The sequence below is a fragment of the Phodopus roborovskii genome, unplaced genomic scaffold, assembly GCF_943737965.1.
Source record: "Phodopus roborovskii unplaced genomic scaffold, PHOROB, whole genome shotgun sequence".
In the NCBI taxonomy this organism is placed as follows: domain Eukaryota; kingdom Metazoa; phylum Chordata; class Mammalia; order Rodentia; family Cricetidae; genus Phodopus; species Phodopus roborovskii.
The window spans coordinates 4,209,052-4,234,458 of record NW_026125537.1 but is presented as its reverse complement, the minus strand read 5'-3'; the positions used below and the strand labels follow the sequence as shown (position 1 = coordinate 4,234,458).

The 25,407-nt window shown below is 43.4% G+C and overlaps 1 protein-coding gene across 2 annotated transcripts in view; it reads left to right on the top strand.

Annotated features, from left to right (window-relative positions):
- LOC127216169 (voltage-dependent calcium channel subunit alpha-2/delta-3-like) overlaps positions 1-25,407 on the top strand; it is an 86,199-nt gene that overhangs the window by 8,555 nt on the left and 52,237 nt on the right. For both annotated transcript variants that reach the window (XM_051176761.1, XM_051176762.1), the window contains exons 4-7: positions 2,767-2,837; positions 15,186-15,261; positions 18,026-18,078; positions 19,697-19,752. In XM_051176761.1, coding sequence (XP_051032718.1) covers positions 2,767-2,837; positions 15,186-15,261; positions 18,026-18,078; positions 19,697-19,752 — 256 coding nt within the window. The remainder of the gene's footprint in view (positions 1-2,766; positions 2,838-15,185; positions 15,262-18,025; positions 18,079-19,696; positions 19,753-25,407) is intronic.

Sequence of the window (25,407 nt, the reverse complement as noted above, 5' to 3'; positions counted from 1 at the left end):
AAAATTTGCCTGGGGGTTGAGGTGACAGCTCACTGAATAAAGCACTTGCTTGAGTTCAAATCCCCAGAACCCATGTAGAGCGGGATGCCATGGTGTGTATCTGAAGTCCTCCTTTGGTAAGATGGGTGGCTTGACAGGAAGTTTATGCCTGTGACTAACAAAGAATGACAGTCTGGACAAGATAAAAGGCAGCCACTAGATTTCCTGTTTTCAATATCTGTGCTGTGCTACATGCAAACAAACATATACACATATATGTATATTTATTTATTCATTTATAAACAAGCGCCTGCATGTGTTCATGTACACATATGCATACAACACTCACACATGTATGTGTACACACACATAAGCACACAAGTACAAGGATGCACATACACATACACAAATCACACATACATATATATATACACACATGCACACACACACATGCATGTATACACACACACCATAGATTTTTTTTGTGACTATATTTTTTTTTATTTTATATAACCAAGTCCATTTAAATGAGAACAAACATTTATAGACAATATTTGGGAATTTGGGCGTTGTTCTTTCCAAACTACTTTCTGCTGGTAAGGGATGATGTCATGGGGGATTCGAAGAAGATTCAGAAATCCTTGGCGGTAGTCTGTCAGGCTGCTTTGTCCAACTGTTTTGAATGTAGGATCACATTTTAAAACACATTTTAGCCTAAAGGGTTTAGATGCTTTAAAGAGTTTGAGCAACAACTTTAAGGAGTTTTTTTGTTTGTTTGTTTTTCTCCTTCTGATATTTATCCTTCATTCACACACCCATACACACATGAACTTTCTTTAAACTCAACTGAAATGACTCAGGAGTCAACAGTTTGATAGGTCGATTCACACTCAATAAATTAGTTCATTGTTTTTCAACATTGCTCTGTAAGATCTGAGCATAGAGATTTGTTCACATAAAATGGTGTCTTCAGAAAATGAGGAATTTGATTCCATTTGGCTCTTCTCTCTGAGAGTAGCTAAATGTTCCTAGACTCCTGATGCCTACAGTCTCAGTGGTGAGTACCATGGGGGTTGGGCTACTAGTGGACATTAGGTAGAATTAATGAATCTATGAAACAAGGCCAGGCTCTGAGACAGCTGCAAAGGCCATCAGCTTACAGTAACAGGCCTATTTGACTCAAAGGATCATGGACATACCAAAGAACCTTTGGGGTAAGAACCCAGAATCCTTGGTTAAGAGAAGGAGTTTCATCATAATCCCACAGCCATCCACACAGGGCTGAGATAAGACTCTGTTCCAGGCTCAAGAAGGATGGAGTGCCTTCTTCCCACAGTAAACACTGGCCTGGCCAGAAAATCATGGCTCCTGCAGGAAACCTTTCTCCCTCCCTGAAATAGGGACTGGCCAGCCTGGTGAGTTCAGGCTTATTTGATGTTGCCTGGCTTCCTGAACCCCAGTTAGGATAACTCTTTTTCATGTGGCATGCAGTTCCATTAACACGGGTATATATGCATACATAAAATACACATGGCCTTCTCACTCACAGCAGCAACACATTCCCATAGAGCATGCTGGCATTTCCAAGTTCTCCAGAGTGGAAACCCAAGTGCCCAAGTGCTTGATATGAGCACTTTTTTTCTCAAGTGTGGAAACTCATACACGGAAGTACACATGACCACACACACACACACACACACACACACACACACACCGTCTCTAAACTCCGGAAAATATGGTCAAGGTCACTAAGCTAAGTACAAAGGAATTGGGGTTTGGTTAATGCCACCTTTCTCCCCTTACAAGCTATATACCCAGAATAGAGATAGGGGTCTCAAGCACACTACACCGTACATTGCAGGATGCTAGCAGAAGGGTGCTGCTGCATGCCTTGCTTCTTCACGGTTTTTCTCCTCATGATCCCAGAGGCTGGAGAGCATGCAGGATGTTGTTAATCATTCATTCTGCCATGCAGTTTGTAAATCTCATCACAGCAAGAATTAGACATTCCAAAGCTTTACTTAGCAATGGCCTGAAGATAGCACCAGGTACAGGGATAGGCTGTTAGAGTTATGATTAGATATGTTGTCTCCCCAAGGAGCTGAGCAGTCTTATTCCAGTAACCAGATTAACGACCTATAGACAAAACGAGAACATTCTTCAGAAAGTTATTTTGAGAAAGGATGGATTGTGAGAATTGTATAGGGCTTAGGAAGTGGACTCTTGTACGTTCCTAAGCAGATCATCCCTGGCATTATAAACCATTATTTTTATAAGAGCTCAGGAAGTACTTCCAGGTTCTCATTTGTCTGTAGGAAGTAGCATTTTCATCAGAAGGGATTATGTCTGGATTAATGTCTATCCTGTCCAAGTGTGTGTGTGTGTGTGTGTGTGTGTGTGTGTGTGTGTGTGTGTATGCGTGCGCATGCACTCATGAGCGGGCACACAGGCACTATTGTATACACACATGTGTTCTAATTTCTGCACTGAGCACATGTTATGCAACATCCCCCTATGTATTGTGGAGACTTCCCATCTGCTCACTGGTTTTGTTAACACACAACTACTAGGAGTATTACAGTCATTCTTATTTTTCTGTAACAGAAGTCCTAAAAACCTGCCTCTGGTTTTTCTCAGCCCCCCTTCCCCCCCACTCTACCCCCACACATGCTCGTGAGTGACAGAGAGAAAGAGAGAGAACAGTCTGCCTGCCTTTCTACTCTAATATTTCTACTCTGATATGTTATATTTCTACCCTTCCTCATATGCATTCCTGTCTTCCTACAGACTGGAGATTTCTTTGGTGAGGTAGAGGGAGCTGTAATGAACAAGTTGTTAACAATGGGCTCCTTTAAAAGGTAAGAACTGGATGATGCTCTTGCTTTACATGAGTAAAATAAACAAAGGTCAAATAAAGCAGCCCAGGATTGACCCTAGAGCTGATCCCACTCTGCACTGAGATTTCACACCTTGCACACATGCTGGTCTTTCAGGTTCAGCTTATCACAAGTTTTCTGTCTGTTCATCATGGAATTCATCAGAGGACCATGCTGAAATGAGAGTCAACGCAGCCAGTTGATTCTGTCACAGGGAGAAAAGTTCCTGCCTGAGCAGAAAGCAGGGACGGATTTGTCTCACAAGCCAGAGCCACTAGAAGTTGAGGGTTTGGGAATGGAAGGTGATATTTTTGAGATTTCCTGATACAATTTTAGAAAATCAAAGAAAGCTTTCTCAGCTTTCTTCTGACCATGGTCCACTGAAGTCCACTGGTGAAGACATGGATGTCGGTGAATTTCATAGGGGTCGGGTCCTGTTAACCAGCTTCCCCTTGGCCCCTTCCTTGCTCCTCATGGCTATAGCATGGGCCTGTGAGGGAACTCTCGTAGAGTTAATAAGGGCCTTTGAAGTCGAGCTTTCTTGGGTACTTTTGAGGCTCTTAAGTATGTGATAGCAGGAAGTACAAGGGTGACCCTGTGGCACTCTTGCCAGATCCCTGGCACCTCCATGCCAGGCCCCCCTCTTGCCATTTCCTGTAGCTGAGTGGTGAGGAAGTGCTAGCTTGGGAAATCAGACTTGGAAGCCAGTCAACAAGACAACTGAGCACTGTGCTAAGAGCAGGGAATTAATAAAAGGATGAACTGCATTTGAAATTCCATAGCTTATTTGTGCCAGAAAGAGATGTGGGAGGAAGGGATGCTACAAAAAAGTTTCCAGAGGCCAGCATTTCTGTCATCTCTAACCCTCACCTGACTTGAGGTCTGACTAAAGCAGGTATGATGTACTCCTGCCTAATTCCAGCTCAACAAGTCAAGGATGTTTGTTTTTGACAGGAGTCCTTCTCACCTGGGCCTGGCTTTGAGCTATTTTATAATTTTCTGTGACTTCTGTGAGTTTTCTAAAACAACTCCCTCCTGGATGATCAGCCATTGGGGCACAGCTTCTTCTGCCTACATCTCTATCACTGTGTGCATTTGTATAATGGCAGCTTGATTTTCAGCTCTTGGGGGGCATGAGAAACAAGATGAAGAATAATGGTACATGTGTTTCTCATTTAAAAGTATATTTTTCAACTTCTTTAACAACTGCCCCCCTTTCTTGGATATTTGTTTTAAATCGGTGGGAGAAAGAGAAAAGTTATAATGGATTTTTAAGGGTTTGGTCTTCTCCTTGTTGTGGGTTAATTATGGTTGGCATGAACCTACAACTTACTTTTATTGTCACACTAGCCAACATCTTTGAGAAAAAGGAAGGGCTACAAGCTTGCCTGATTTAGGATAGCAACTGCTGCTCTCTAGGAGCTACATGACAAGCCCCAAGTCCCACGTGCCTCTTCAGAGGGCCCCCTTCCCTGGGGCCAGGTGAACAATGAGGAGATGGGTTTGGGGTCACACAGACTAAGGTCAAAGCCAGGCTCTAACATGTACTAGCTGTATGATATAGAATATGTCAACTCATTTGGTCAAATTTCAGTTCTTGGTATGGAACAGAAAGGTTATTAGTAATCCGTTCCAAGGGTAGATGCAGGTAGTGAGATGAAGTTCTCAGCCCATGCCTAGTATCTACAAAGGGATTAGTAATTGCTAGCTGCTGTTGTTGATCTTGACTCAGCCATGCTTTTGCAGACTGTGTGGCACCACTAGGTAGGAACCCATTTTTGGGAGGTTTCAGTCAGATCTAGCTGATTTCCAGGTTTGTACCTGAGAGGGGGAATGTGGATTTCAAAAACAGCAACTAAGGATAGTAAGGAAAAGATACAGACACAGAATAGAGTCTGGAAGGAAATCCACACAGTTTATTCTGTTTATTCTTCAACATTCTAATATACCAAAACCAAAGAGGAAGGAAAGGCAAGAGACTTCTTCATCAAGATACAAGGAACAAATAGACTTACTTCCTTAATTTTTCAAATATTCTAGCCGAAATCTCTCATTATCTGGCCTTCAGGGTTAAGAGTAACCACACCTTAAATCAAGTCTCATGTTATTTAGATAAGACATCCATGACAAAGACCAAACATCCTACAGAAGCCACTCCTTAGACCTTTAGGACTTATGACTTTAACCTTGGAAGAGTAAGGACTTTAAGCCAAGATGATGCAAAGCCATTTTTATGGACCCCAACAAAGCTGAATCATACCTACAGAGAGGCATACTGGCTTTGGAGGTATGGTCTACTCCGGTAGGACCTAAGTCAGTGCACCGAGCTCAGTTTTTTTCAGTATCATGGATGTTGCTGCTGGCACAAGGATTCTTCTTTTGATCAGCCTCTCTGATTTAATGAGTATCATTCACAAGAGATAAGGTCGTCTCCAGAAGATGGATGGAAGACAAACACCTCCCATCCCTCCATCTTTGGCTGTTTCCCTGGTTGGACTTTAAGCCCCTCCATCTGGGGAGCAATGCTCGCTATAAATGTTTAGATTCAACTTTAACATATGAAGTAACACCTAGGAAAGTGCTGGAGACCTGCTAGGGTGTCTGTGAGGGGGTTTCCAGAGGTATTATTGAGGGGCCTGCTCTAGCTGGTGGGTTCATCACTTGATGGATCCCTAACAGGCACCATAATTAACAGCTGCTCACAAGCAGAAGGATGGAGTAAGTAGGTCTCTTAGAGGTACATCTTTCCCTGTTCCCTTCCTGTATTCCTTTACTGTGCTTCATGGCTCTCCTAGTGTAAACTGCTCTCCCCCGCCATGTTGGACTGGACTTTCTGAAGCCATGAGCCATAACAAGCCCTTCAGCCATTAACTTACTCTTCTCAGTATTTGGTTACAGCAATGCAAAATCTGACAATATACTGCAGTGGCCCTTTGCTATCATTGTTCTGCCTTCTCACCTGGTGGCCCAATGGTAATGTACACAGCAGTGCCATCAGAAGGAAATAACATTCAAGTTGGGGTCTGTGATTTCTTGGGCCTTTGATTTCTGTGAACAACTAAATTGCTTACAAGATGTTCGATACAGTTCCACAGCAGCCCTTGAAACCCTTTAAGGGCAAAACTCCTTGCTGTTGGTCACTTTAGCTAAGTCTTTGGCATCAATCTGTCCCACCAGCTCCTCTGTGACCTAGGGGCCCAGAGGCAAGAACAGATGCATGAGCAGTGTTGGGGAAAGGAGAGAAAAAGAAAATGGCAATCTTTGCATCTTCCACATTTCTGTCACAGCTGAGCTAGGTTGCACCACCAACTTCCTCCTGTTTTGCTTTTTCTTTCTTTCTTTGTTTCTTTCTTTGTTTCTTTCTTTCTTTCCATCCACCCATCTGTACATACATACATCTGTCCATTCTTCCTCCTTTCTTCTCATCCTCATTTACTCTCCTCTTCCTTCCTCCTTCCTCCTTCCTCCCTTCTTCTCTTTCCATTCTGTCATTTTATACTATAGCCCAGGCTGGCCTTGAAGTCCCAGCCTCCAACGTGTTGAGATAACAGGTATGTACCACTCTGGCCCACACATATCACTGTTCTTTAAACCTTCCAGCAACTTCATGAAACAGTAAAAGCTAGTAGCAGGGCCAAGAGCAAACTAGAGATATAGGACCTTTGTTTGAGGCTTGATAGACACTTGTCAGCAGTGTGTTTAAGCAATGTGAGCCGTCATAAGTGTAGGGCTGTTCAGTGATTCAGTCTACAGGCCCATGGGGACAGCCTTGGGGATAAATATGCCTCAGACTTAATCTATGTATGGAGATGATAAGTCTTGGAAAGACCAAGAACTCTGCCTAATTCTCTATGGCAGAGCTGGTTTCCAGTGTTCTGTAGTGTGGACAAAGCAAGACTTCTCCACTCTCTGCCCTCTACCTCAGCTTCTGGGGATGAGCAGAGGTGAAAGAAGCTGTTGGCTCAGCGGTGTCTTATCTGGAGAGCAGAAGTTGTAGGCTGGGAGACCAGGTGAGTGATGAGATCACTCAGTTGAAATTCACAAATCCTCAGACCCACCATGCCCGTAGGCTGTACTTACTTTTTTTCTTCTTATCTGTCATTCTGTGCCAGGTCAGCTTTTTTGTTCCAGAGAACTTCAAATACTTCTTTGTTCTTATCATAGAGAGTATGTGGGCTCACTGACTGGTGACTCACTGGGGGTTTCTTGCCTTGGCTGTTTTCTTTTCTACCCATGCTCTTGTCTAGTAAAAGCCATGAACCTGCATTTCTCAGAATGCATACTTGTATCTGTCTGTTGTCAGCCATGACCTTGTCCCTTTTGCAAATACACTAGAATTTATGGGTCTCCTCCCCCCTCCTACTTCCAGGGGTCCTAAAGAAAATTATCAAATATCTGCGGAGAAATTAATACTAGTCAGTCGTAGGAAAAGGTTGAAAATTCTTTTTATGTTTGTCCTCCCCTTAGTGCTGGGATTATACAGGCAGGAGGTCCCATGCCTGGCAGGTTCCAAGTTCTTAATGGTACCTCTGCGATGCTCCGGTATTAAAGGAAGACTTCATGTTGAGCAATTGATTTGCAACCATGTGGCTAGGCACAGGTCTCTCAGTCTCTGAAGCAAACTTGCTTTGTCAACAGGAATGTTAGTTGGAGCATTGCAGAGCTATTGCCTAAGAAGGGAACATCAGCCCTTCAGCAAGGGATCAAACCACCGGTTTCTCGTTGGTCACTTAACAAGAAATCAGTGACCCCGCTGTACAAATGAAGGCTGATCAAGGGGTCTGGGCTCTTGTACTTCAGTGTCTCATAGGAGTGAAACAAATCTAAAATATACCTATGCTCAGGGTGCATCCTGGGAGATCCATCTTATATTGGTGTGGGGAAGGAGCCCCAGTATGTGTGTATAGTAAATGCCTCCATGTGTTCCTCATGTGCAACCAAGGTCAAAGCCAGTGTCAAAAAACTTATTTGTGCACCAGTCCCATTGTTCATGCATAGGCAGTACTTGAGCTTTTGTGGCTTTTATTTGATATCATTATCTTTTTCTTTAGCAAAATGATCCAAAATTTAGACTCTAAATGAAGTCCTCACATAGCTGTAAATAAGAGCTGAATGGGAAAATGTAGGTATGTCCCTAGCTAGAAAATGTCCTTGTGTTATAGCCTGTGCTCCCAGTCTTGGAATCACCATAGGACAAACCCTTTGCAGGACATACATACACACAGACACACACAGACCCCCCCACACACACACAAACACACACAGACATACAGAGACATTCAGACAGACACACACACACACACACACACACACACACACACACACACACACACAACACTTGGCAGAGTGGGACATGTCACCAAGCCAAGATGGGGGTTAGCATATAACCTGCTCATTCCCTATCTGTTCCTCCTCTTTTTAAGTAAGGCCGTTTAAGTCTATTGCTTCCTATATAGGGCCTGGGGTCTCCTTGCCTTCCAGTGCTACACCTGCAACCTTTCTTGAGGGAGTTGTCACTGCTGTGACAGAATGCCTGACAGAGCACTTAAGGGAGGAGGGGTAAGGCTGGATGTGGTTCCAGGCCATACTGCAGGGCAGGCACTATGGCTGCAAGTTTGGTCAAGGCACTTCATGATGCATCCTGTTCATGTCTTGCTCGATCAGGAAGCAAGGCAGGGCTATAAACCTCATGGCCCACTCCTAGCTAGGACTAGCTAGACCAGGACTCCCAAAACAATGTCACCAGCTGCAAACCAATGTTCAGATGCATAAGCCTGAGGGAGACATTTCACATTCAAACCAAATCAGGTATGATGAGATCCATCTTTCATGCATATGGTGATTTCTCTCCCAGGCATCCTATGGTTTCTCTAAGACAGTGGTTCTCAACCTTCCTAATCTAAGATTCTTTAATACAGCTAGCTCTTCATGTTGTAGTGACCACCCCAACCATGAAACTATTTTCCTGTTACTTCATAACTGTAATTTGCTACTGTTATGAATTGTGATGTAAATATCAGTGTTTCTGATGGTCTTAGGGGACCTTTCTGAAAGCCTGTTTAATGCTCACAGGGATCACAACCCACAAGTTGAGAACCACCGCTCTAGGATCTGCCACACTTAGTAAAGCAAAACACCAGGTATACAGACACAAAGAAGTGAGCTCAGGCTTCATCCCAGGAAGGGCATCTAACCACAGCAGAATATTTAGCAGATTATCAAAGAAATGTGTGTCTCCCTTCTTCCTACCCCATTGCCTCTGTCTTCCCGAAGAGGGCAGAATACAGTTCACCTGAGTCCCACTGAGTCAGGCTACAGCTGAGATAGGAAATGCCAATGGTAAGAGGCACAAGTGTGACTCAGGGAGATGGAAACAGGATCATTGAAACAAGTTCCATGTAGACGTCAAGGGATTCGAAGCAGGTAGGAACCCGGTACGGAGTAGGAGCATGGTTTTTCCGCCCGCCTCCTGGTCTTGCCCTGCCACCGCGCCAGCCCCAAATAATGCAGAGACTCTGTATTTGATATTATGCTATTGGCCAGGTACTAGTTTCTTATCGGCTAGCTCTGTCTTAATTATTAACCCATTTCTATGTATTTCCACTTGGTCATATCTTACCGGGGAATATGGCAGGCATCTCGTCTCCCCAGTCTCTCCATCTTAACTCCTCCTTCCTACTTCCTATTTCCTCCTTGTCTCCTAGTCCCTCCTATCTTCCTTTCCTATTGGCCAACAGTGCTTTATTCATTGACCAGTATAAGAAACATATACAGAATGACATCTTCCATCAGTCAAGGGATTCGAAGCAGGTAGGAACCGAGTAAGGAGTAGGTCCACCCTGCAGGACATAAGAGTGATGTTATTTGTCAAGTTACAGGGACTTGAGGGTTTTCCCTGGGATTTCTACTCTTAGCAAATATTCCTGTGGTTTCTGGGAAGACCAAGGCTCATCTTCCTTTGTTCTTCACATATCGAATTTTGCTTGTAGCCAGAAAGGTCCATCGTGAATACACTTGACTTATAGCTTGCAAGGAAATGAACTGTGGGCAAATAATTTTAGTGTTTTGAAGCTGTCAATGGAACCTACTTCTGTCTGTCAGCTATTGACCCACCCCATCTGCCACCCCTGTCTTTCCCTTTCTGTGCTTGATGCAGTATACCTAGGCTTGTCATCCCACCCCCAAGAGTCATAAATATATTTACCAAGAATGCTTTGTAATTGAAGTCACCTTTCTAAATGGTGACACATCCAGGCAGAATTGAAAATGGAGGCACGTCTTCCCTTTAGCCATGGCAGAGCTCACAACCCAGCTTTGGAGCTGAGCAAATGAGAGAGGAGAAATGTACTATGCTTGAATGTTGGTTGTCCACTTCCCCACTGAAGCCTAATGCATAGCGGCTCCTGTAATGACTACAATCCTGGCTTCCTGTTGACCTGGCCACTTCCACCAAAGTATGCTATATCAGGGGTGGTGCTGATGGGAACAAGGAGACAAATGGGCTTGAACAAGTGTGTTTCAGGGCTAAACTTTCTGGAATGAAGAAATGTGAAGATTCCAACAGGCCATTCTGCAAACCTCACAAGCTGCTGTAACAATGGCTGCCTTGGTCTTCCTGGAAATGGGTGGCCAGCCTTAGTATATAGCACTGACTATAGGCAGAGATGCCACATGCCTGCCCTTGCTTAATCTCCATACCAATCCCAAGAGGAAGCCACTATCATTTCATTTGACAAAAGCAGAGCCAAAATGGAGGCTGTAGGATTTTAGTATCCTATAAGTTTACCCATAGGAGTGAGAGGGGCTAATGGAACTGAGCTCAGAATATGTTCTCCTGGTCTCTGCTGGTCTTTTGCCATGTTGCCATGGTTGGAATGGGAGAGTCCCCCCCCCCCCCCGAGATTATTTTGGTTGATGTTGTTCATTTACTTTAACTGTTATGCTTACTCTGTCTTAAGAGCTAGTGGAGATTTATAATACTGCCTTGGAGAACTTGTGTTAGTCAGTGTGAGCCCAGGACCACAGCTTTGTTTCCCGCATTGGCTTTAAACACATCACCATTTGGTGATGCAGGAAAGCTGTATGTCAGCCACTGTGTCTGCAGTCCAGGTCGGCAGAAAGAGATTCATAATGTCCACAACCGTTCAAAAGACCGAGTTTACTATTTGTTCACTAAAATTTGCTTTAGTAAATTACATGTCTATTAAGCAGTCCCCCCCCTTGCAATACTTCTGCTCAAATGGATGGCTTCATCATACTTCCAAGGTACTTAGGCAAAGTAATCAAGGAAATTCTTGGGTACTTCTTATTAGTAGAGTAGCTAGGCACAGAGAGACTAACTCTGCCTTCTCCACACCTGCTCTACTCTATGTAGTTCCTTTGAAGAGTGAACCCAACTTCCAAAAATCTCTACTTCAAAAACTCTCTAGGAGTAATCAATGGCTTCATCCACTGGTGGATTCAGTATTTGGGGAGACTCTTGGGAGGCAGGCTATGAAGGTGAAGTCTGATTAGAAGAAGTAAGTCATCCGAGTCGAATCATGACTTAGGAAGATAGGCGCTGCCCTGTCCTGTCCTGTCCTGCTCTTCTCTTGAATGTCCTGATGTGATCAGTGTTCCTCCATGATACCTTTGTGCCTTACCATGGGCCTAAAAGCAATGGCTCCAGCAGACTGTATACAGGAGCCTCTGAAACTGTAATCTGAGATAAACATTTCAACCTTTTAACTTTCTCTTAAGTACTTGTCTGTGAAAACTCTGCCTCATACTTGTGGGAATAGCCTTGAGTTGGACTTCACCTTCCTTAGCCGTAGGTTGTTACTCCTGTTAATGTTCCAAGCCCCTGACCTGGGAGAGAATGCCAATATTCCTGGGAGAAGATAAGAGCTTTGGTCTTTTGGATACCGTTAGCACCTGACAATGAAAGACATTGATTTAATGCATCCCAAGTGAAGGCAATCTGCTGTGGCCATGCTGACTGTAGGGCAATGCAGCTTAGGGAGTGTGTGCATCCACTAAGGCCGGTGCTGAGTGATCTGTGGTTAGCCAACTGGAAGGCAACAGGGCCTGGGTGAGGTAAATTCCTGACTCCCTTATGAGTGTGCCAGGTGGAAATTACAGTGTCTTGTGGAGAGACACTTCAGTGGGATGACCCTGCTGATGGCTTGGGGCAGGAGAGACAGCCCTTCCCCTCTTCCAGCATTTTCTGTGGCTGTATCTAGTGCCCTCACCTGTGGGCATGATCCCTATGGAGTGCACTTTCAAGCTCAACAGGAAAAACATTTGTAGGTGCTGCTTCAGGTCAGTCTCTTTGCTTCATAGTGGTTTAGATTAAAAACTGTTTAATTACACCCCAAGATGGGCCTTAGGTCAAAGGCTTCTCTGTTCATGCTTCTGTGGCTGTGTTTATAAATACTAAGCTGTTTCAAGATTGGGTTTTAGGCTAATCATTTTAGCCAGGGGTGGGGGTGGGGCACTACCGTGATTAGGCATTATTAGAGGCCAGTTTCCTGGACTTGTGGCACATAGTAGATGTTTAATAAATGTTTGTTCCACAGTTGCTAAGCAGTCTAACTGAGCTCAGCTTACTACTTTAAACATCAACCTGCTAAATCTTAGGAAAAAATTGCTTGGTTGGGGCTTTGTTTTATTTTGTTTTTCCTAGTGGAGAAAATTACAGTAACAGCAAATGACAGCAAATGCCCTAGTAGACCACCCTGTCCAGAGTGCATGGCAGGCTCTGCTCCTGCTGCTCTGAGAGGCTGCTGCATGGGACACAGTGCTTATCTCCTTCAGAGTTTCAAAGAGCCCCATCTGAGCCCCATCTAGGGAGCTGGTTGTCACTAATGACAAGGTCTCCGGCTGTGGACAACCGGGGCTTGAAGTGGTCTGGTGATGAAGTCATGGGAATTAAGGCATGTTATCTGTCATGAGTCTACATTCCCAGCCCTGAGCTCCACAGAGCTAGGCACCATTCTTGGGGCTTATTTTAGAGCCCAAGAAACCAGGCAATTATCTTGTTCTTTGACTATAATCAGCAGAACAGGATGCAGGTAGCCACAAAGTGGAGTTATTTAAAACAGTAAGAAAAAAAAAAAATCAATTCCAAAAGACCAATAATCTTAAAGGTTTTTTTTTTTTTTTTTTTTTTTTTTTTTAACATCTGGATGTCAATGTGTGTAGTAGACAGGAGGGAGGGTTGACTCTCTGACCTCTTTGGGAACAGTAGTAGCATCAGACGCCCCCTCCCCCCATCCCACTTGCAGTGAGAGGCAGGTGCTCAGGCCCGGAAGCTTCCCCACAGTGATTCATTTTGCCCTCAGCTGGGGTCTCTGGAAAAGATCCAGGGAGAATCCCGAGCTTCCAGCCATCTGTCAGTCAGGAGGTTACCATGGTTACCACCAGCCAGCTGGTCTTATGAGCCAGCTGGTTCTTTCTGGCTGTGAGTAACAGGACTGCTCGGTAGCCCCTCAGCTGGAGGTGCAAAATAGTCCTGGCCTTTGTTTCTGAGAACCTATCTTGGGCAGCATTTGTTAGGGTGGTCCAGTGAGAGTCTGGCATGGATACAGGTGTGACTCTGTGCTTTTCTGAGACTCTTCAGAACAGACTTCTTCGAAGAAGGCAGAATGAAGTGCATTAGATTGGCCCTCAGCTCATTCTGGCTCTGTCACTGGTGAGCTATGTGGACTTGGACTGTCAGACTGGCTGAGACATGCTTTGCATTTTTGGCAAATCGGATGATATGCTTTGTAGATTATGGTCCCTGCTTAGGATCCACCCAACAGCAGCTTCTATTACCACAGTCATCAGCTCAGATTGTGGAGATGAAGGTTGCTATAGCATGGTCCCTCATTCCAGCTTTGGAGGGTACCCTGGACTATAGTAACAGACCAGGTTGCTTTCCAGTGACCTGTCCATCCTCTGCCTAGCTGTCTGAAGCATGGACCTAGACTTCACCCAGGGTAGTGTGTGGTTTGTTCAAGGCCTTTATTTCTATTTCCAGAAACAAAGCTGCTTATTTGCAGGAAGAAAAAGGTAGGCATAAGGGAGACTGTTTTTGATGGAAAGAGTCACCCAGGACTGCATGGTGATTGTGTGACCACCAGTTCAGGCTTATTGTGACACCACTATGTGCCACTGGTTGGAGCTGACCTCCATTGCAATTTGGTCAGAGGTAGCCAGTTTTCTTTTGGTACCCATACATGGATCTGTACTGTCCCCAGAGAGTTGTTCAAGAAGGTCTGTACATATTGTCTTGGGGCTCATTTAGGTGAGATTGTCATCAGGCAGTAATTCATGCATTTGCCTTGGGAAACAATTCCTTTTCCCTGATATATACTATACTAGTGAGGGAAGGGAGAGATGGGTACCACATCAGACTGGCCACATAGAGTAGTAGTATTGTATTTTAGTATTCTTTCTAGGCATAGCAAAGTGGTAAGCAATGGATTGCTCTAGAAAGGAATTCTTGTGGGGAGAATTCTACACCAACATATATGAGTGGATATATTAAGCTATTTGAAATATTTCCATGTCAGACTGGACTTTGGTCATCTCTCCTTTAGACTGCCAGCAATTGTGATGGGACATTGAAGGCCAGATGGAGATCCAGGGCTCTAACCACTGCTTCTGATAATGAGATAAAGCACATGTTCCATTCATTCACCTTTATTAAAAAATAAAATTGTCAACAGGAAACTAAATACCCCAGACAAACTGTGTACAGCATTTCTGGGGCTGACAGTTATACTCTCATCAGCAGTAGAAACAAAGGGCCCACAATCTTCTTTCATGAATTATGCTGTTTTCAAACTAGGATGTGCTGAGTGGTAACACTGAGTGGATTGTAGTCAATGAACCTCTGGCTTTCCTTCCCATCACTCTAGGCATTGACTTAATCCTGGTCTGTTTTCTAGTGCATGAGAACAGGAAGATGGTGCTGCCATTTTGTAAACTAAAGTGGCTCTTGCTGGGTCTCATTTAGCAAACAGTTGTATCCAGGAATCTAGATTCAATCAGAGTAGCCTAGGGAGTACAGTGGTCTATGCAAACTGTCCTTGCTTTGAACTAAAATGGAGAATTTATCAAGTTAGATTTTTAAAAATCCCCCTGTACTCTTGCAGACACCTTCTTTAAGCTCCAGTGGTGATGTGGCATGACATGAGTTTCCAGTACATTCCCTGCTATGGTCTGTGTCTGTAACAGTTAGGCTTCTTTCTGATTGTGACAATTGCACATGATACTGGCGATCACTCACTTCCCTGATCCTAAGCATTATGTAATGCCCATGTGTTTTCATTTCCTTATGCACCTCTTTCTGTTGCCCTGTAGAATCAACCTGTATGACTACCAGGCCATGTGTAGAGCCAACAAGGAGAGCAGCGGCAGCGCCCACGGACTCCTGGATGTAAGTTCACAGGGCCCTCCTGCTGCCTTGAGGAGATGTGGCTCGGGCTTTAGGGTATCAAAGGTACCTTACTCAAAACCAAGACTGTTTACAGGTATTTCCTGATTGTATTCACTAAGAACTGCTTCTGTTTAAACCCAGATTCAGGGATTATATAAGTTAAAAAGCAGGTCAAGGTCTTAGCTGGATTAATGAACCTCCCCCCCACACACACACACTCCCCTTTATAGACAAGGAGAAGAGAATCTTCACTGTTTGTTACATAAGAGAATTAAAAGAATTTAGTTTTGTTTGACATAAATTGTTCTTTCCACTTAACCATAGGGATCTGTGTTTGAGTCCCCTGTACCCACATGAAAGTCAAACCTGGTGGTGTGCACCTGTAACCCAGCCCCAGGGCAGGTGCAGCGTCTCCAGCCCTGTCTGCCAGCTGGGATCTCTGAACTCAGTCTCAAAGCTAGTGGACTGCAGCTGAGGGAGACATCTGCCATCTACCCTGGGCTTATACACACACACACACACACACACACACACACACACACACACACACACAGAGAGAGAGAGAGAGAGAGAGAGAGAGCACACCAATGAGCCCTTTCACAGATGTGTGCACACATGTGTGTCCACTGAGGATATTACAACCCAGGATCAAGGTACATGGTGCCTCCATACTGTCAGAAATTAACTCTTCCTGGTTTAAAAATGTAATTTGCAATATACAGAAAATAGCAGTTTCACCCTCAATTATCTGAAAACTCAGTGTTTTTGTTTTTTCTTTCTTTCTTTTTCTTTTTTTTTTTTCTTAAAGGTAGTATTCCTCAAGATAGGCCACATATGTAAACAAATATAACCCTTGGAATGTGATTTGATTTTGGAAATACTAAAATGCAACCAAAAATTTCCCTTAAATTACAAAATTTCAAAGCCTTCTTGCTACACCTTTTGGACCTCTGTGAGCCATGAGACTTTACAAGCCAAATGCTTAACCTGATTCTCCTTCCCAGAATGAGCAAGAAAGGGTCCGAGCCTCACAGTTTCTGAGAGGCCCTGAGAGTCGGACTTTACAGAAAACACCTAAAGGATACTTTACAGCAAAGTCCACTTCTAATGGAGGGTTTTCATGACCACACTGGCTTCCCTGCACGGACTGGGACTATTTGCAGATTTGCAATGTTCCCAAGACTGGCTTCCACCATTGCTTTTAGAAACCTTGATGGCCTTATCCTACTCAATGATCTTTAGCTTTCAAAAATCTTAATCCCTATTTGCATAATCCTTTTGTTTGCTCAGATATCCAGTTGGAGCTCAGTCTAGCAAGTTCTGCTAGAACTCCTTTTTCTCTGGCCTCTGGTGAGCCAGTGCCAAGCTACACAGCCTACCCCCTCAGCTCCACCTGCATTAGCCATCCCAGGGGGAACAAAGACCCAGAATTAGTTCTTGCTCTGACTCCCTGGGTCTTTCTGGGGATCGGGAAAATGATGGCTTAAATGCCATAACACCTAATGGCAAAACCACAGGGCTTTGAGACACATTAAGTTTTAAGAAATTATTAAGTTAGTATCTTTCTCTGACCCTAACCCTGGAGGCACAGAGTACTCCAGTTCAGGAGCTCCAAGTTGAAGAACTCACTGAACTCAGAGCAAGAACTCCCCAGCCTTCAAAAGCAGAGTGAGCCAGGAATAAGCTCAATAGGTTTAGTTTGTTTGTCTGTTTATACTGCTCTCTGCCGCTTTCTGGCTTGAGAAAGGAACCTTTCAGCAAGTTAGGGGACTATAAATTCTCATCCTTGTTTCATTTAAAACTGGATAATTCCTCCATTCCTACTTCTGGTTCTTGTAATTAAAAGTACTCAGAGAGGAGGATTAGGCAGCTATCGCCTCAGAAACCAAGGTTTGGCACGGCCTTCCTGAATGGCAGCCACAAAAGGTGCTGAGGATTTTTCTGGACCTGTTGTCTGGAGCCCGGTTCTGCCAATGCCATCGTCTGCCTCGCAAGTCTATGTACCACTTACATATCTGGCATACCTAGGTACAAAGAACCAACTGAGGGGGACATGGTATTTTCCAGAATTCAGGAAATTGAATTATCCACATAGGAAATATCACAGAGTAAACAATCCGACTGCTTTTTTTAATTAAAATATTCTGAAATAAAGATTAGGCTGTCAATGCCTTCTTTTATAGCATGCAGGGGATTTTCTGTGGGGATAAAATCACATGTTCATATGGTTATCATTTTTTCAAGTCCAAATATGTAAGTGCGAGAAAGGGCAACCCAAATCCTCCATAATTCATGGAAGGCATTAAAATCAAGTGTGTTCAATTTGTGCTTCTCTCAATGAATGACATTCAGTGATGGAGAACTGCAAGTCACCTTTCCAAAGGGGAGCGCTGCGAATTACCATTTGAAATTAGTTACATGACTCCAGCCCCTCAGCATCAGGCTGTGAAATATTAGCCCCTAGAGGGTAAAGGTTTAAGCATCGTTTGTTGAACTTCCTCCTTCCCCCCAGTGATAACCCTTGTATTAGATCATGTTTATTTTACTTGTAAATCACATCTCACTACAGGGGAGTTCAAAGTTTTAAATGTTAGTTTTGGGATACAGTATCCAAGCATATTCTTCCTTTAGCTAGACCCTCCCTGGTTTTTAACATGATATCCATCTCTCCAGAAGAATAACATTGTCTCTATGTAAAGCCTCAAGTCAAACTACAAACTGCTTGTGTAAGCGTTGTTTTAATGGGGTGAATTCTTCCCTTCAGCCCTATAACGCCTTCCTCTCAGCAGCCAAGTGGATAATGACTGAACTTGTCTTGTAAGTACCATCTGGTATATTCTTTTCCACAAGTATCCTCATCCCTCTGTTTCTGTGATGCAGTGAATGGGGAGATGGTGCTTCCTGCTCTCATTAACTTTGGATCCACTGAATACCTCAAAGTACTGACTTCTGAGAACACAAAGCTATCTTTTTAATGTTAGTTACTCACAACCACTCTGTATGCCCCGATGTCATTGTTGAGCAGACTAACAGCTTACGATACACAAGCCAAATCTATTTATTGTGGTTACTCTTAAATTTAACATGGATGCCTGGCTGTCTTAATGCTGCCTGGGTGGGCTGTGGTCAGGAGAACATTCAGCCAAGCTGTCCACTGTTGCTGGGTTGTATTGGTTTGGGAAGGAGCCAGGTTTACATGGGCCCCAAAAAGGGCTGGGGCTTTACCTAGAGAGGGGTTAATAAGTAAATTAACCTTATCAAATTGTGATCCTCTTCTGAGGATTCTGGATGACTCTGTGACTCTGTGACTTTTTTGTTTTGTTCTTTTGGGTTTTTTGTTTTGTTTTGTTTCTTTGTTTGTTTGTTTTTGTTTTTGAGACAGGGTTTCTATGTAGCTTTGAAGCCTGTCCTGGAACTCACTCTGGTAGATCAGACTGGCCTCAAACTCACAAAGATCTGCCTGACTCTGCCTGTTAAGTGCTATGATTAAATCAGATTTATGAAGACTCTGGCCTCCAGATGAGATAAAGGACACATTGCAGCAACAGTGTATCCCAGAAATAGCAATTGACCAGACTGAACAAATTGCACTAAACTGTCACTCTTCTTTTTCCCAGCCAGGGTCCAGTGTTGTAGGGTTAAGGCAAATCCATTGCCATTTGGTGAATGACAGTTTGTTTTTTTCTCTCTTTGCTTTAATGCAGTCTCTTAATTCAAGAATGTTTGTAAATTCAAAGGCAAAGACCTGCTCTGTGTAGGGAAGACGGGGAAGATGCATTGAGACTAGCCTAGCAGTTGGATTTTGATGGAGAAGTTAGGGATAGCCATGAAGTAAATGAAAAGTATTTTTTGATCTATTGCCACCCATTTAGAAAGTGATTTATATTGCTTTTGCATCCTTCACTATCAATTGAGAAATTCTGATTTTTCTGAAGTTGGCTTATGGTGTAATTTCATTAAAAGTTCGACCCACTCTTCGCCCCCACACACAAGTATAAACACATTTGCTGGACCCACCCTAGATTGCTGTAGACCATGGTTCTTACCCAGAAGAATGTTCAATTTTAAATTCTGAAATAAGGCAAAAGGCCCTTTAGAAACTGGCTATTTATTGTGGAATAAAACCAGGTGCTATTATATATAAATAAAAGTGAATTACTAGAGGCTGACTTCTGACCAAACAGCAGACATTTTTCAACTAAAAGTCCTTCTCAACTAGGAGATCTATGGTGGCACTGATGTTAAAATAGCTTTTCCCAAGTGTGTTGAAACCTAGTGGCCATTCAATGGAAACTCAGCCAGGCTCAGCAGCTTCTCCAAAGTGCAATGTTATTTTCAAATGGAGTTGGGGAAGCACAGAAGGACATAAAATGACACCCTTCTAGCCACGGCTTAGATGACCGTATAACCCTGGAGTTTTTCACCTTTTGTTTAGGTTCCTAGTGGAATTTAACCTGTGCAGTTGGTGGCACTCCGACATGACAGCTAAAGGTAGGTGGCTACTGGGGTTGCTGTTTCTTAGTGTGAGTGATGAACCCTGGGTTCTGATACTTTTTATCAGTGAACATTGGCTTTTGTTAAACCACACAGGACTTTGTGACAGTTCCTCAGCTCTGTAGACAGAAAGCCACTCTGCTGAGGCCTATGCCACATAGCCTGACACAGTATTCTACAGATACTTTCCACCCCTGTTCACTTTGTCCTGTTTCCCCAACAGAAGCAGAAAAGTCACACTTTGGAGGGGTCTGAAATGGATAAGCATTCTAGTTTTGTCTGTACAACTGCAAACACATGAGTTGATGATTTGAGTGACAATTAGTGGACATTCTCAGAGACCCAACTCAGGTCTATGGTAGGGTTCAACTCTGGCTTAAAGTCTTTCCTTTGGCAAAGTAATTAATCTCACCAAGTCTCAGTTTCCTATCATAAAAACAGTGGGGAGAATATTTATCTCCGTGTGTGCGTGCATGTGTGCGTGTGTGCATGCGTGCATGTGTGTATGTGTGTGTGTGTGTGTGTGTGTGGTATGTGTTGTGTGTATGTAGTAAGATAGATAAATCATGTTATCTGTTGACCAGAGTAAATGGAACTTAAGATGCTGCTGTAATTAATCTCTGACAATGAAGATGATGGTTTTAATGCAGGCAGTGATGAAGTTTGTCTTCAAAATGGTGAGCTGTCCCATGCCCATCTCCTCCAGGCCTTCTCAGCCAATGCAAGTTCTCAGATACTCTCTCTTTTGTTTTGTTTTTCTGAATTCTTTAAACCTGGATATTAAAGACTGGTAGGCTGCTACCATGAATTTTATTTTCAATTATTTGTTTTAGTTTTGATGGTAAGATCATAAAGTGGTTCAACTTAGGTATTGTATATTGGCTTGCATATCATGCCTTAGGCGCCTTCTACATGGATTTTCTGAATCCCCAAACATTTAATTCTGCTCCTCCCTTAGTACCTTAACAATCAACCCTTGCACTTCTCTATCACCATCACCTTTCTTTGCTTCGTTTACGTGACACTAGGTTTCCTTGGTGATACTAATATGCCCATTCATTCTCATCAGCACCCAACTAAGGGGACAACAGGTACTTTGCATATTAAATACCCCACTGAGTCATCTTTGTGCTGGGCATGACCCCATCAAGCCCACTGGACTGGTACTAGTTTTGAATTGTAGTGCATGTTCATTATCATAGTTTAGAAATGAAATGTGAGGCTGTAACTGAGACTGTAAAGAAGGGTTTCCATAGTTGACAGGAACTTACAATAACAAATGATGGTGACTTTTTAAATGTTCCCTAAGAAGGTCATTGTAGGATTATAATTCACACACAGAAGGGTGTATTATGCTGGTACTGCAAAATTTTTAATTAAATTCATAAAATATTGATATTCTTATGCAGCCAGATGCAAGGAGTCATACCTGCAGGCCCACAAGCTATCCAGAAAGCAGAGGCAAGAGAATTGCTTTGTGTTTAGGGGGTAAAAACTAGCCTGGGCCATGTAGCAAGATTAATATGCTCTACTAAAAACTCATAAAAAAATGTAAAACGATAATCAAAACCCCAGACCTAAGACTTGCAATCCAGTGTTGGGGATCTGTGGAGTTAATATGGTCAGAAATCAACATGAAGACGTTAGTAGGCAGAGAACAAACTATGATTCAAGGTGGTGAGAAAAAAGACTATTATATCCCCTAAAACAACCTGTGGTATAAATTTGTTTCTGTTGATATTATGTACATTTTATAAAAGAAAGGTAAGATGAGGCAAAATAAATCAGTAGATCTTGAGGACTTGAGATGTAGCTTAGTTAAGACCATCTTCCTATAGCACCAATAAGTGAGAACAAAGACTCACTCTACCCAAATGAGACTGTGATGGCGCCGAAGGGGATGTCTAGCCTGCAGGTCCCACCCTGCCTAAGTACAAAGGTCTGAGAATCTCTAGTTTCCTCAGTGGTTCATAAAGGTTAGTTAGGTACAGTACAGGTCAATGGTTAGTAAAAGTTAGGTATAGTACAGGTCAATGGTTAGTAGAGGTTAGTTAGGTATAGTATGGGTTTGAATTGGGCACTGGAGGGCATGGGCAGGAGTCTAGTGTGAAGGTGCTTGTTCTTGCTTTGGGGGGGCGGCTCTTTCTTAGGAATGAGCTTCTTGCTGAGGGTCGTGTACTAGGTTAATTTCTTGGTGTTCCTTTTCATAAGTGAGGAAGGAACTCTTTTTTTTTCTTTTGTTTCCTTCCTTCATTTTTTCTCCTTTTTTAAAGGTCGTTTCTCTGTATTGCTAACAATGACCCTGAACATTTGATCCTCCTGCTGCTACCTCTCCAATGCTGGAATGTTGCCTTCTTTGTACAGTGCTGAGACCTAGATCTTCCTGAATGCTAGATGGACACACTACCAACTGAGCCACATCCTCAGACCCCAAGAAAGACCTTCTTTGTGTCAGTTTTCACTCTCAGACAGACCTCCCATTCTCACCCTAACCTACCCTCACTTGAGGTTGTTTTTTGTTTTTTTCCTTCCTTCCTTCCTTCTTTCCTTCCTTCCTTCCTTCCTTCCTTCCTTCCTTCCTTCTTTCCTTCCTTCCTTCCTTCCTTCCTTCCTTCCTTCCTTCCTTCCTTCCTTCCTTCCTTCCTTTCTTCTTTTGTTTCTTTCTCTTTTTTTTGAGAGCCTGTCCCTGTGATCCTTGCTGAAAGCAGTGTTTAACTGAGGGACAGTTCTGTCTCCCAGCAGTCATTGCACTATCTGAAGACATTTTCGATTGTCACAGCTTGCTACTGGCATCTAGTGGGTAGAGGCCAGGATGCTGCTATACATTCCACAACACTCAGGCCAGCCCCCACAGCAAAGCAGTAGCTGATTCAAAAAGTCAGCATGAGAGCCTTGAGAAGTTCTGGTCTTGATGGAGTGGGGTGTAAGCCAGAGTAGAATGGCTGATAAAGACACGGTTTCTGTGTGGTTTCTCCAGACACTCTAAAAGGTTCCTGCTCTGAGTTCTACATCCCCATCCCTCCCTCCACAACTGTCCCAACACAGGTCAAAAGTATTATGTGATTCTGCCTTGAGAGTCTTAACACCTCTTCCTAAAAGACCATTCCAAAATGTCCATTGACTCTAGACCCAAGGTTCTCAACCTTCCTAATGCTGTAACCCTTTTAACAGTTCCTCATGTTGTGGCGACCCTGACTGTAAAATTATTTTTGTACCTACTTTATTACTATAATTTTGCTACTGTTATGAATCATAGTATAAATATCTGATTTGCAGGATATCTGATGTGTGACCCCTAATGGGATCATGACCCACAGGTTGAGAACCACTGCTCTGGACTGTAACACATTCATCCCATGGAGTAGAAAAACTGCTCAGATAGTTGCATAGTTGCTGTGATGTGCTGACTCAGAACATTTCATCATTTGCAGAATGCTGGGAAACCCTTTCACATCCCCCCAAATTCCTCCTTCCATCATAGCTGAGAGGTGGTCCCTGGCAGTCCTTACAACCAGATCTCTCTGATGACCCAAGTTGTGGAGATAGGTAGCTAGATAGAAGCAGAGATACATAAAAAGTGCAGGAGAGGGAAGCTGCGCGTGCGCGCGCGCGCGCGCACACACACACACACACACACACACACACACACACACAGACCTAAGTCAAGACCTTCTACCATAACAAGCCTCAGTTGTCTTTCTTTGAGTGTGAACTGGGTTCTACATCTGAACTATCTTGCTCAGGCCCACAGCCATCTATTCTATGATTTTTGCCATGTTGTAAATGAAGGCACCAAAACAGGCAGAGGTTTGTGAATTTATCTGTGGGATGCTGTTATTGTTCAAAGTCTGGTTAAATCCTGTATTCAGTATAGGGAAGGAATAGTCTCAGCACCATCTTGACTTGCAATTCATGCTAAATTTATCATCCTCACACTAGATAAAGATGCTGAGCTGAGACATACATCTTTGTTTTAGCTAAAAATGGAATCCATAATTACACTGTTTATCTGCCCCATTTCCTTGATGAAGGGACTGTGGAAACCCACTTCTACTTGATTACCACAAAGGTCTCATTTGGGTGAAGCCTCACAAAGAAAATGGAGCTTGCTGGCACCCAATTATGAATGGGAATGCATTCACAGAGACAAAGAGAGAGTGAGGCTTTTCAAATTGCAAATCTACCCATTCCCAATTGCCTGCACATAATTATGGTGAAGCCAAGTCAGTTATTCTCATTAGGGACATTTGTTGCTAAGGGAAAATGCAAGCAATTCAATTGTGTAGATGTCCAGTTGAATGCTCTGTGGGGAGTGAGTGGTAGGTCATGGTGGCTTGAGTTTCAGATACCAGTGTCACTGGAGTGAGAGACAGATCAGAGTATCAGCAAGTATTGGCTCCCGGTGAGACTGTCCAGGTGCACACCTGGATCCGGCCACTTACAGCTGTGTCCTTTGAACAGGTATCTTAACTTCACAGAGCTTTAGTTGCTCCATCCACCAAATTACATAGCAGCAGAGCTTTGCTTATTGTGTGGTGATGAAGGTTCCATTCACAGATGCACAGTGCCTCATAACCAGAAGCACCTCCTGAGTGGTAACCACTGAAAGGCTTTAGCTGTTTTCCACTTAAGAAAATGGTGACGTAAAAGAGGTGTCACTTAGTGTAGAACACTTGCTTAGTCTAGGTGATATCATGGGTTTTGCCCCAGCACTGCTGTCAGTCAATATATGCATAGATAAGATTATGACAAGCCACTTTGTACAGGACTCAAGGCAGCTTGTGTCCAGCTTCTGAGCCATTACCTGTCCCTTCTGGGAGAAGAATGAACTGGCCCAGGCTAGCAGCAGCATCTCTGAGTCCCTACAGCTTTGCTAGATCATGGGTTTGGAATGCCCTTAGATTGCTGGCAGTCTTGGTTGGTTATTAGTTTGAAATTCCAAAGATAAACAGTAGTGGCTAGCAAATATATATGGTATATTCCATAGTGCTCTAGACAAAGAAAGGCCCAGGTTAGTAGAGTAAATGTGGCCATGGTTTTGTGGGATAATTTGTATGTTTCTCAAGCACACCAAGCCAGTCTACAGTTGTGCTGCAAACAGTCAGTATTTATGGCTACATCAGCATGAGTACCTTACGGTTGTCAAAGGAAAAAGAATTCCATCTCTAGTAAGGATCTGGGCCAAATGAGCTTTGCCATGGACATTTTGGACTCATTCCATCATAATAGAGCCCAGACAATTAGAATTAGAGATGGTGAAATTATTGGGCTTATTTAAATCATGTGTGTGCCACCTCCCCCAGCCTGCCCTGGAGACCTCGAGCTTTGTTGCATTGGCCTGACTTCACAAAGCCCCGAAGCCCTGGAGCTTAGACATGCTGGAGCAAAATAGCCCAAGTTCAAACTTTGGCTCCTCCACCTACTTCCTTGGTGATTTTGAACAATTTATTTCAGCCTACTCTGACTTCCACCTCCTCTGCCAGCAGAGCCTTCTTTAAAAGTGAAAGGCTTCTTTTTTAAAACTTCTTTAAAGGAAAAAAGAAGTTCCTACTTCCTATTTTATTTTTTAATCTTGTCATATTTTGTTGTGAGATAAATTAATGTGTCTCAAGCAGAATGGCATGTGGCACACAGCAGCTCTTTAACACATTT